General features: G+C 44.8%; 1 protein-coding gene across 1 annotated transcript in view; it reads left to right on the plus strand.

The window, feature by feature from the left end:
- The window catches only part of LOC137435685 (zinc finger protein ZFPM1-like), a 170473-nt gene extending 158846 nt beyond the window's left edge, over window positions 1-11627 (plus strand). Inside the window, exons 7-12 of the mRNA XM_078785136.1 lie at window positions 7021-7251; window positions 8186-8261; window positions 8320-8363; window positions 8465-8536; window positions 8734-8886; window positions 9374-11627. Of these exons, the coding sequence (XP_078641262.1) occupies window positions 7021-7251; window positions 8186-8261; window positions 8320-8363; window positions 8465-8536; window positions 8734-8886; window positions 9374-11568 (2771 nt within the window). The 3' untranslated portion in view covers window positions 11569-11627. The remainder of the gene's footprint in view (window positions 1-7020; window positions 7252-8185; window positions 8262-8319; window positions 8364-8464; window positions 8537-8733; window positions 8887-9373) is intronic.
- The last annotated feature ends 650 nt before the right edge of the window (window positions 11628-12277 follow it).

Raw genomic sequence — 12277 nt, forward strand, 5'->3', positions numbered from 1 at the left:
TCATGAAGCTCCCGGCGAACAGTTGTTGTGCTATCGTTGCTTCCAGAGGCAGTTTGGAACTCGGTAGTGAGTGTTGCAACCGAGGACAGACGATTTCTACGCGCTTCAGCACTCGGCAGTCCCGTTCTAAGCTTGTGTGGCCTACCATTTCGCGCCTGAGCTGTTGTTGCTCCTAGACGTTTCCCTTCACAACAACAGCACTTACAGTTGACCGGGCCAGCCCTAGCAGGGCAGAAATTTGATGAACTGACTAGTTGGAAAGGTGGTATCCTGTGACGATGCCACGTTGAAAGTCACTGAGCTCTTCAGTACGGCCCATTCGACTGCCAATGTTTGTCTATGGAGATTGCATGGCTGTGTGCTTGATTATATATACCTGTCAGCAATGGGTGTGGCTGAAACAGCCGAATCCACTAATTATAAGGGGTGTCCGCGTACTTTTGGCCATGTAGAGTGTTGCCCAATTGATAGCATTTTAAATTCTGCCTCATCATTAAAAAATATAAATAGGACCACGGGTACTGAAGCTCACCTGGATCAGGAGCGACAGCCACTCAAACCCCCCACGAACCCTTTCAGACCCTGATGTTTTTAATGCCAAGAACAAACTCTGGTACATCTTGGGGGTGGGTGGGGTGGGGGGGGAGATGAAGGTTGTGATCAGGTTTCGTTGAAATTGTGTGTGTAGTTTCAGAGCAGAGAGCATATACTTATTTTGGGGGTCAACTTCCCCCACCCCCACCCCATAACCCCCCCTAATGAGCACAGATTTTGATGTGATTAATACACCTTCGTTAGGCATCAGATATGAAGCTTATCATCAAGTTTCATCAAAATCCTGTGTAGTTGAAGCGCTAATGGCTGAAGTGTTTACAGACTCACTCACTCACGGACACTGCTCGATCGCATAAGCTTACCAAACTAAAATCCAGTTGAGCTAATAATAATGGGAAAATTAAATAATTGCAAATTTAAATTTAAATATTTGAAAATTAAAATAAATAATTAAAAATTGGGGGGAAACTTTGGAAAAAAAAAAGAGAATTGATGAAATAATAAATTAAATAACTGAAAGATATATACAGTATATTTTTTTAAATTGGTGAAATATTTTTATTGAAAATTTAATAATTGAGAAATGGGGGAAATTTAAAGTAATTAAGTTATGGAAAAAATCTTCTTCAAAAAGTGGACACTAAGACCAAACACTAAGACCTTTCGGAACCATCATTACAAGAGGTTTATGAAACCCATAGTGACAAAATGATCACAAGCGCCTCCCACCTTTCCACTAAGTTTAACCATTATTTTGCTCTTCTTCTTTCCAGTGATTCTGCTACTCCTACTCCTTACACATACTCTTACTTCCTCATTCCTACCCATTCCTCCATGGTTGCTACTTCTAAATTATCTCATCATTTTCTACTGTGCGTGGAACTTAAACACCAGCGGATGAAACTTTATCCGTACAGATTTCTCCTGCCAGGTTGCGACTCCTTCATTGAACAGTATTTCCTGGAAAGAAACGTTCCTACCATTGGGGATGTTGGATCCTCCATGGTGACTGTTCATTACTCTGATATGTCTGACTCCATTCCCGATGGCAGAGTTTATGTCTTCATTGTGAACCTTGCCTTCCATAGCTCATGCTCCTTACCCCCCTCTATGTCCTCTTCCCATTTATGTATCTCTAGACTTTCCTCCATCGCTCCCCACCCTTGTCTTGCTCTTCTTTTCCTAATTGTAGTGTAATGGCCTCACTGTGATGATACCTCCAAAAACTTGCCAGGGAATTTTGAAAGCAAATTTCACTGGGTGACGAGGGTTCAAGAAAAAGCGGTGATTTGGGGAAAAAATTTTTATTACAGGTTACTGAAAACTGAGAACGGGTAATACGGAGACGAATAATCTGAATAATTGTTAAACAGTGCTGTCTTCAGCAGATTTAAAAAACTCTTTAACCCATCCAAAACCTTGGATCTTTTCTACCCCCATTAATCCACCCTAGATACGCCTTTTTGAAATTCCGTTTTCTTTCCTGTAAGCCCCTGCAGTGTCCATCTTGTTTATCCGGTGTACCCCGCCCCCAGCCCTCTCCCTTCCACAGATCTTCCGATGCCCCTGCTCCCTACTGTTGTGCTTCCCTCTCTCTCTCCCCCTCTTGTCCCCTGCTCCCTTTATTATATGTTGTTTGTATTAGCTTTTACATGAGCCTCAACTAAGTATACAAAAAAAACATTATTTATGAAGTGTCGGTTGTGGTAAAGTTTCTTGTCTGGAACACTGTAACTGCTGTGCGCTTTCTTCTGTAAAAATTTCACCACTCCCGGGTAGGGATCAAAGTGTGCCGTCCCTGGACTCGAGGGGGATGCACACCCGACTGTTGATGGCCTCTCTCAAGTAGTTAGACTGTTTGGGGCCCTTCAGCATCGTGTGACATGAAATAGCACATTCAGGCCCATTACTGTGAGGAGTCAGTGACAGGTAAGCTTGTTGCCATCCTCGAAAACACATTTCCAGGTACAGAGATGTTCTTCAGATTGTACAGTTTTCCAGTGCCATCTGTAACATCACATGGTACAGGAAGGTTTCGTTTTGACATCTCGGTGGTGAACTCACTGGGCCCGATCTCAATGCGAGCGATACAACCACAGCGCCATCTCTGCGCAAACGTTGCAATTTCAGAGTACAGGTGTCGGGTCGCACTCAACACTGGATTTACTCTCCCTCCTACTTACATGGATAATACCACCGGACAACAAAACAAAACTCTCCATCTGCTGCCCAGGTAAATGCAGGTGTCCTTTATTAATTCGAGCATACTGATTCCAAATCTGAAGTCAGAATTGACTCGGTACGTCAGGATTTTTAGTTACAGAAAAATGACATTTTCAGGAATTGTCTAGCACATTGCAAAATTGTGAATGGGGTCTCTGTCCGTACAGAGATCTAATTAATCGAGGCCTTCCAAAATTGTACTTGCTTGTACGCTTGTGACGAGCAGTGAATGGGGTCTCTGAAGAAACCAGCAGTAGTCCCCCATGATGTTGGGGTTGAAACGGCCCCGATGGCGCGCGTCTCCATTGTGCTGACATCTCACCGTGCTCATCGCTCTCAGCACCAACGTTGGCTGGGAAGAGGTCCAGGTGTGAATGAAGAAAATGCAACTTCAGCGACATACGGCAACTCATTCCCTCAGAGGCCTTTATCATATCTTGAACCAACTCGGCAATATGGGCTCCTCTTTCGTTCTCCAGGAAGTTGTGGACCACCAGTTTGGAAGCCTCCCATGCAGCCAGCTCCAGCAGGTTCAGCTGTGAACACGAGAGGGGTTCCAGCAGGCCTGAACACGAGATGGTCCTCCTCCAATGGGGGGACAAATCTATGTCCTCTATTATAAACACCACTGGGGGCGTAGTGAAGCAATTCGATTATTGAACAGGATTGAATAATTAAATTGATATATGTGGGAAAATTACATTCCCAGACCAGGAATTGAACCCAGGTCCTCTGGAAAACCATGTCAGTGTTACTGCAAATGATTCAACTGAGCATTAGACCTAATAATGTCAAAAGTTTTTCTCTAACTTCTCCAAAGTTCTATCCCATTTGGTTCACCTGATCACATCCTGAAAAGCCTCCACACGACTGGCTCTTTTCATTGAAACAACAAAAGGTGTGCATCTTTTTCTGCTTACCTTCTGAGACGTATTGCTTCAATACCTTCTGATACGTATTGCAATTAATATTGAACGTCTTCTTTTGAACTGCAAGGCACACACAGTACATATTTAGGCATTTAAGACTTCTCCAGATCCTTCCTTCCCTACTGCACCTCAACCTTCAACTCAACAATGCAAGTTTTGCACCTGTGAGGATCGAAGAGTTTCTGGCTGGTGGTTCTGAAAGTGCCTCAGCAGTAGGTCTGCATGACCCTAGTGTCCTTCTCTGCCAAACTTGACTCAACTTGATTTATTCTTAAGTAAGTCCTCTGCTGGAGGCTTCCGTCCATCCTCATGAAGTACCATACATCACCTCGATTTATGAGGTTTTTAAACCATCGAGCCTGATCCATTCAAGTACAAACGACCCATCTTGTACACGGAGGTCATGTTTTCACCCCTGTTTGTCGGTCTGTTTTTCTGTGAACATGATATCTCAAAAGGTTATGGACGGATTCGGACAAAACATGGTGGACAGGTTGGGTGTGTGACAAGGACGATTTGATTCGATTTTGGTGAAGATCTGAATATGGATTCGGATATGAGAATTATTTAATTTTTTTAATCATTCTTCACCATTGGGAGATAGGGCCAAAAACGATACGTGGCAAGATATCTCAAAAAGTTATGGATGGATTTGGACGAAAGTTGGTGGACAGGTTGTGTGTGTGACAAGGAAGAATAAATTCAATTTTGGTGAAGATCCGGATCCAGCTGGTAGAATTTTTAAAGTGATTCTTCACCATTGAGTGATATGGCCAACCACGTGGAGGTATTGAGTGCTAGCAGAGCACATATGCTCTCTACTGAGTGCCGTTCTAGTTCTTCCTTGGTATTCCGCCCAGGGACAGGTTCTTCGCTCAAGCAACTCTCCATCCTTCTGTATGCTCAACTGTCCTTTTCATTCACAAATGAGAGAGCCGTCACAATTTAGTTCATCCATTAGTGACAATCCTCTCTCCTATCGTTTCCCTTCCATCCTCCGTTCTTTGACGACATACATGATACAACTTTCTGTCTTTTCCTTACAGTCTTCAACAGGGCTCTATCATCTCTCATCATTTCGAGCAGCTCCTCATCACTGTCACTCTCTCCAGCTCATTTTCTCCATCCTTCACAATACCCACATTTAAAAACTTTCCATATGTCTGGTGTCTGCTTTTCTTAAAGCAGATTGGGATTTCCCCCACCCCACCCCCACCTGCAACCCCATGACATCAATGGTTTCTGAGTCTCACTTTGTTGGGTCAGAACCACAATGTATTTCAATGGAAATCGCCCCAAACAAGGCATAAAGCCACTCTAGGTAAGGAGCTAAGGGAAGGTTAGAAAAAGATAAGGATAAAACAAAACAAAATAAATTTAAAAAATAACAAGAAAGCATCCAAGACATGGGAAGTAGCAGAAGTCAGGTAAAATGTCATTGACATTCCTCTTGAAGCTGAGTAGATTGTGTAATAATGGGAAGGATGTTACAGGTAGTGAATTCCAGAACGAGGGAAAAACTATCTGCACAGCTTTTCTTTCTGCATCTTGGGTCAACTGTCGTGTTTGAGTGAGCGGAGATGGCAAACGGAGTCTTACGTCCAAACATAGTATGGGAGGAACCAAGTTAGAAAGTCCAACAGAACATTTGCCATGAAAATATCTGTAGAACAAACCAAGAGTGGCGATCGACCTACGGTGAGAGAGTGGTTGAAGAGTTGAACACATCTCCACACCAACCAGGTTGGCTATGCGTTTCAGGAGCCTATCAAGTAAAGATAAGTGGCAGGCTGGTGCTCCAGCCCAAATGTGGCAGCAGTACTCCATGAGGGGACGTATAGTTGCCTTATACAGGTACAAAATGACCTCAGGAAGTAAATACCTCTTTGCTCGATGAAGACAACCAACTCGCTTGGAAGCACTCTTAGCAAAACCAGAAATGTACTTATCCCAACGGAGGTTAGAGACGTCCAGACCAATAAGCCGAAGCTCGGATGATTATGTTGAGGTTGAAGACCCATGTGCAAAGAAGGGAAATACCTGTTTCTAGAACGAGGCTTGTTCAACAATTCCATTTGCTTTGCATTGAAGGTTACCAGCCAGGCATGCCCCCACTTCAACACATCCTCGAAATCATTGTCCAGTGAAACTCCAACCTCAATACGAGTGGCGTTGAGTGAATCAGCAGATGTAGAGTGAGGAATCATCAGTATACATGGCTAGCTGAGACAGAACAATATCGGGATGATCATTGATATAAACAAGGAACAGAGAGGGACCAAGGACAGAACCCTGTGGGACACCAGATTTGATGGAGCAAGTAGGAGAAGATTGACCCTCAAGTTGCAATTTGTTGAGTTGAATGCATCGCTCCAGATACACCATATGACTGAGGCTTGTGGAGCAGACCCTTGTGCCACACTTTTTCAAAGGCTTTTGAGATATGCAAAGAAATATATGCCTTTATTTATATTTTATTTATATATGCCTTTATTGTTGCGTCCAATGCCCGCCATGTCTCTCACCCATGAAGGTAGTCGTGGTGAATTGCTCCCACCAGTACTCTAACTGCAACGGTTTTGCAACTGCGAGCATCTTACTATAATTCACCAAATGTCCGTCTGTCCGTTCGAAGGTACCGCAAAAACGGCTGAACCGATCGTAACGATATTTTGGGTGGGTATTCCTGGGACCCCCTGGAGTAAAATAGTCTATGTTGTTTTTCCAATTTTTTCCCCAATTTTCCAAGTTTTCCAGTTTTTCCAAGCACGATGGAATAATATTTACCGATATGAACAGTGATGTGGCTTTTGGTGAAATTCTACAAATACTGTTTATTCTACGTACCAGGAGAGAGTATATCGACTCCTGACGAACTCTTCCGATATAAACGTGCGGCTCCGAAGTAACATGGCAGCGTGTGCAAAGCGACTGAGAAACAGGTGTAGCGGCCGCTTCCGTGTTACAGATTCGGCGTGCACTCTTCACACATAAACGTGCGACTGAGAAAGACGTGTAGCGGCCGCTTCCGTTTTGCAGAATTCAATCTTTTTTCAAAATGGGCGCCATGTACTGTTTAGATTTTGATGATTTGTGTGTGATATGATTTAACGGATGTTTATACGAATCGTTTAAAATAAAGAAAAGCCTTCAATTTCTGATGTTTTGCCTTTTCATTTCGGCCTCCCAATTGAAGCCCCGCCCGTCGGGGCGGGTACCGTTGCTAGTAACTATAATGATAAAGTCCTTATTGCTGTCGTCAGCATTGTGGGTATTTCACACTCGAACACCTTTTGTTGCTGTGTTCCTACAGAGGATCTGTTTCCCTGCAAAGCCTGTGGCATCTGGTACCGAAACAAGCGGAACCTTCAGGCTCATCTCACGTACTACTGCGCCGGACGCCTCGTCTCCGGCTCGTCCCAAGGATCGGAGAACGAGTTGAACACCAACGTTTCGCCCCAAAATCTTGTGCCATCTATGCCCACTGGCATAGCAGTCAAGGGAACAGTGAGACCCACAAATAAGCCAAGCGAGGACAGGCCTGGTAAGTTAATCATGCAGGTTTAGCACAAGCTGCTGTTTTTGATTGTCTCTGATGTAGACTTGCGTTTTCCAGACTTCGGTTCATTACTTCATTCATTAAGCATGACAGGGTGGCACAGATGTAGAGCATTTACCTTTAAGCTGTCTGGCCTGGTTTCAATTGTCGACCCAACAAGCACGTTGCGTCACAAAGCACATCATCCCTGGATTGTGTTAGGTCGGTGCCCTGTCTGCTAGCACTACTTGGTGGACGTTAAAGATCTCACGGAGTCTTTTGTGAAGAGTAAACGAGTCGCTGGCACCCTGAACAATTTTTCCAATTCCTGCGTTGGAATGGAAGATGAAATTGGTAAGATTGAAAAATTTGGGATCTGGTATCCCAAACAAATTCCACAATTTTTGAGTTATCCGGTATCCCAAACAAATTCCACAATTGGTGAGTTATCCGGTATCCCAAACATATTCCACAATGGGTGAGTTATCTGGTATCCCAAACAAATTCCACAATTGGTGAGTTATCCGGTATCCCAAACATATTCCACAATGGGTGAGTTATCCGGTATCCCAAACAAATTCCACAATTGGTGAGTTATTCGGTATCCCAAACAAATTCCACAATGGGTGAGTTATCCGGTGTCCCAAACAAATTCCACAATTGGTGAGTTATCCAGTATTCCAAACAAATTCCACAATGGGTGAGTTATCTGGTATCCCAAACAAATTACACAATTGGTGAGTTATCCGGTATCCCAAAGAAATTCCACAATTGGTGAGTTATCCGGGAATCCCAAACAAATTCCACAATTGGTGAGTTATCCGGTATCCCAAACATATTCCACAATGTGTGAGTTATCCGGTATCCCAAACAAATTCCACAATTGGTGAGTTATCTGGTATCCCAAACAAATTCCACAATTCCTGTCCTAACCTACAAGAGGCACTGCATGACAGGTATACTGTAGTTGCTCGCCAGAGAAATGATGCAACACTTAAAAAAAAAAAAACAGCAAGGTAAGAGAATCCGCATCCTGCCACCTCTCTTACTTTGGGTCCCACATACACTCCATAGTGAGCAGGTGCAATCGCCTTATTGGTTCAAACCGATGATGTATGGTTATTGAATCTCCAAGAAAGAAATGCCCATTGGCTATTTCACTGGAGGTATTGCACCAGTAGGAAAACTGTGACGTCATTCTAATTTTTTTTATTTGAAGGAACAGCTCTACACTCCAGCATGGTTCTCTTACATGTGCAGCACACATTGATGAATGAAACGTGGGATGACAGTTTATAGCTGCGTTGGGATTCGAATCCAGGCTAGACTGCTTATATGTGAGTGCGTGTACCTCTAGAGTCTAGACCATCCTGCCAGCGCATACAAGCATGAGCAAATATTTTACTTGCAGTCTCGAATCTTGATTGTTTTTTTTTCCTTCCTTAAATTTTTCTTTTTTTAAAGATTAGTTGCTGTGTTGGAAAGCAGATCAAGCCAGCAGAACTGAAGTGTGGGACACGACCACTAAAGAGCATGGATCCACCACTTACAATGGTTCTTGTCCTTCAGAATTTGCAGAATCAAACAAGAAGACTGCATCCTTGCTCAACCAGCCGAATGCTGCTCCAAGCAAAAAGCAAAGTAAGTGTACACCCCTCATCAACACCCCCTCCCAAATTCTGAATGTGCAACCCGTCAATCACAAGAGAATAAAAACAAGAAGAAAATGGATGACTTGTCCACTGTGAAAGATGCTGACATTTTGGGCTTCATCCCCTGTTGAAGCCCTCTCTTTTGCTTCGACCAGGGTTAAAGCCCAAAACCTCAGCACTTTTTCATCTTTCACGGTGTACAAGTCAATACTTTTCTTGTTTTTCACATTTAACAGTATAGAGCATCGCTGGGGTATATGGTTTACAGTAGGCCTGAGAAAATAAATGATCTACATTCGAGAAGATCTGTATGCTGACTCACATACTGACACACGGACCAATTACAATTGTCTCTCCCGTCCGATCGGAAACGGTCAACAACAAACTGACAGCGGGGCAGTGGGACCACAAATATATTTACAATGTGTTTGCACTTCCCAGACATATTTGTGTTGTCTTTTTCCTGTTTGTCGCAGGACAAGAACAGGACACTGCACTACCTGGAGCTTATCATAGTGGAGACAATGAGGAGCCTGAGAGTGATGGAGGCAAGCATTCTGAAGATTTATTGTCCAGAGAGACAATATCTGCAAAGAACAGAAAGCATGAGAGAAGTGGAGGTCTGGTGCCTACGTCATCGGTGGAAGGAAGTGCCCAATGGACAGCAAGTGATGGTGACATTGAGAAGAGTGTGGAGATAAGCACATCTGATTGTCCGAACAAAAAACTGAAGCAGACAGCAACCGCTGGTACAGCCTCTCCGCGTCCTCAATGTCGAAGGACTTTGGCAAATGATTTGTGCAAACCTCTGAGTCCTGTGTCCATCAAAGCATCTGCTTTTACCCTTAAAAATATTAAAGCAGAGCCCCATAGCCCAACAACCAGTCCTACCGTCGAGATGCGGACGAGCCAAGAAGGCAGCGGCTCTCCGGCATCTACTGTTGCTGCTTTCCCTCACTTGTACCTGTGCCCTGTTGTGCCATTGGATGGGTCTGCAGGACCAGCCCAGGCTTCAGAAGTGCTAGCTCGCATGTCGGAACTGGCTCATCAAAGGCTGCAGTTGACGCTCACAGAGAGAGCGGCTTACACCTCATCTTACCTCACCAGACAGAATTTATCTTCTGGTGATTTTGATGCAGCACAGAAACAAGATGGCAAAGCAGATACACATGAGGAACTAGAAAAGGCAGAACGCAACAGCATCTCACCAAAACATACCACCGAAGAAAGAGAGAATGGGCCACCGCTGGCTGAGGTTAAAGGTAATCCACATGAGAATGACGTACTGCAGCGTAGTTGTGGTCCCTGTAACATCATCTTTAACCGGCATGAAACATTCCTGGTACACAAACAGTACTACTGTGCAACACGCCATGATCCACCACCCCGCAGAGCTCCAGCTGCAGGCGGCTCAGCAGGACGCATTTCTTTGGCCATGGCTGGGCGGGCCCGTAAACGAAATAAGGGAGTCGGGACAGGTGCATTGGCAGAAAATCAAAATGGCTCTACTTCCGTCACGACTTCGTCGGATGTTGACAACAACAGTCCAGCTGTACTCGAGGAGCCATTGGAGCGGACAACTGAAGGTGCCAAAAGGAGATGTGACAGTAGTGAAGATTCCAGGCTGCAGGACAAGCTTAGGAGGCCGAGTGCAGTTGGAATTCCATTTTCGACTCTGCCAGCAGCCACCACTTTTCCTGATGCAGATATTCCTATTGATCTGAGTAAGAAAGCGAACTTGTATACATCGGGGCACGCAGGACCTGGAAGTCGACTTTACCAATCTCCCTTAGTACGTCCTATTTCCATCGTCGAGCCACAACGCCTTAGCGACTACCACAAGTGCGCTTCGTGTCAAATCAGTTTTAGCCGCTTGGACAACTATCTTGCGCATAAACAGTACTACTGTTCTGCTACAACCCGCAATACCGACTCAGAGCAATATACGCCACCACTTCCTTCATCTAAGCCCTGGATTGAAAGCCCAAACTACCTGACTCCAGTTGTGCCCCAGGATTTGTCAGCCTCCTCGTCACCTCGACATTTGCCTGGAGAGGTCCACTGCACTCCATTCAGACAACCATTCACATCCTCGACTCCCTACATTTGTCCGACGGACTTGCGGCTGCAACCGCCGGATATGAAGCCGGTTGTCTGTCCTTACTGCCCCGGAGCTGTCGTTGGACCAGAGGCACTAATTGAACACTTAGCCTTGAAGCACGGCATGCTTTCTGTTGCCAGGGGGACCCAGCCATCAGCGATCCGGACAGCTTTTTTGGAGCAATCGTCATCAATTGTTAAAGTCAATGAGAGAAATTCTCCGAATAACAACCGTTTGAAAGCTTTTCCAGAGACTTCGGGGAAGCTTTTGCACACGCCACCTGCCATTTCTCCAGCTGAGACCTTGCATTTGTCCACACCACTCGTTCCAGCATTCTTGAGCGATCATGGTGACGTAGGCCCTCCTCCATCTCCCCAAACATCGAACACCTGTCCCAGTCCTGTGCAACCCTGCGTCGCTCCTTCAGCTGACTTGTCAATAAATGGCAGTGGGAACACAAGTAAATACTGCCGCTTGTGCGACATCCAGTTCAGCAGTCTCTCCAACTTTATTGCTCACAAGAAGTTTTATTGCGCTTCGCATGCGGGTGAGCGACATGCTGTGAAGTAGGACTCCCTGCAACACCCAGTCCTTGTACTCCAATCACGATTGCCTCATCGAAGGGAAAACATTCGGGCCTGTACCTGTAAGCATTTGGCCGAATGTCGAGGCATCGTTTGAGGTCATTCTTTACTGGGTGGGACAAGTTTGTTTTCTTTCATAAGGAAAAGCACTTATGAACCTCGGGCTGTAGAGCTCCTTATTTTTCATTTCTTCCTGCATGTGTTTAAAGCGTAAACCATTTGCTTCGTGCCATATGTGCTCTGTAACATTTGCTGTCCTAGCTACCTAAGGTTGAAATTCAACGTAAAAGCACCTTTTGGCGGGAAGTCAATGCTAAACTGGCCGGAGGTTGGAACACCTATTTGGGGAATGACAATCAGATCCGAGATGCACGGTTCATGGGCATTTGAGATGATGGCACCAGTATGTTCAATCTTTCGGATGACGATCTATTGGAATTCTGTGACATCACATCCCTTCTCGTTGTAATCTCTCGTGTCCTTGTACTAGCTGTCCTCGTGCCCGTCGAGAGATGCAGGCAGGTATCACAGGTTTACCATAATCTCCAATTGACCTGGATCACACAGGCTTACCATATTACCAAAACAATGCTGTGTTGATGAAGGCTCAATTCTGTCACGTGATTCACCTCTCCAACAAAAGGAGAAAACAGAAATTGAGAGTGGCTGTGAGCCAAAATTTGATACCCTGCCTC

Source organism: Myxine glutinosa, chromosome 9 (genome assembly GCF_964187855.1).
Source record: "Myxine glutinosa chromosome 9, kmMyxGlut1.1, whole genome shotgun sequence".
NCBI classification, from domain to species: Eukaryota; Metazoa; Chordata; class Myxini; order Myxiniformes; family Myxinidae; genus Myxine; species Myxine glutinosa.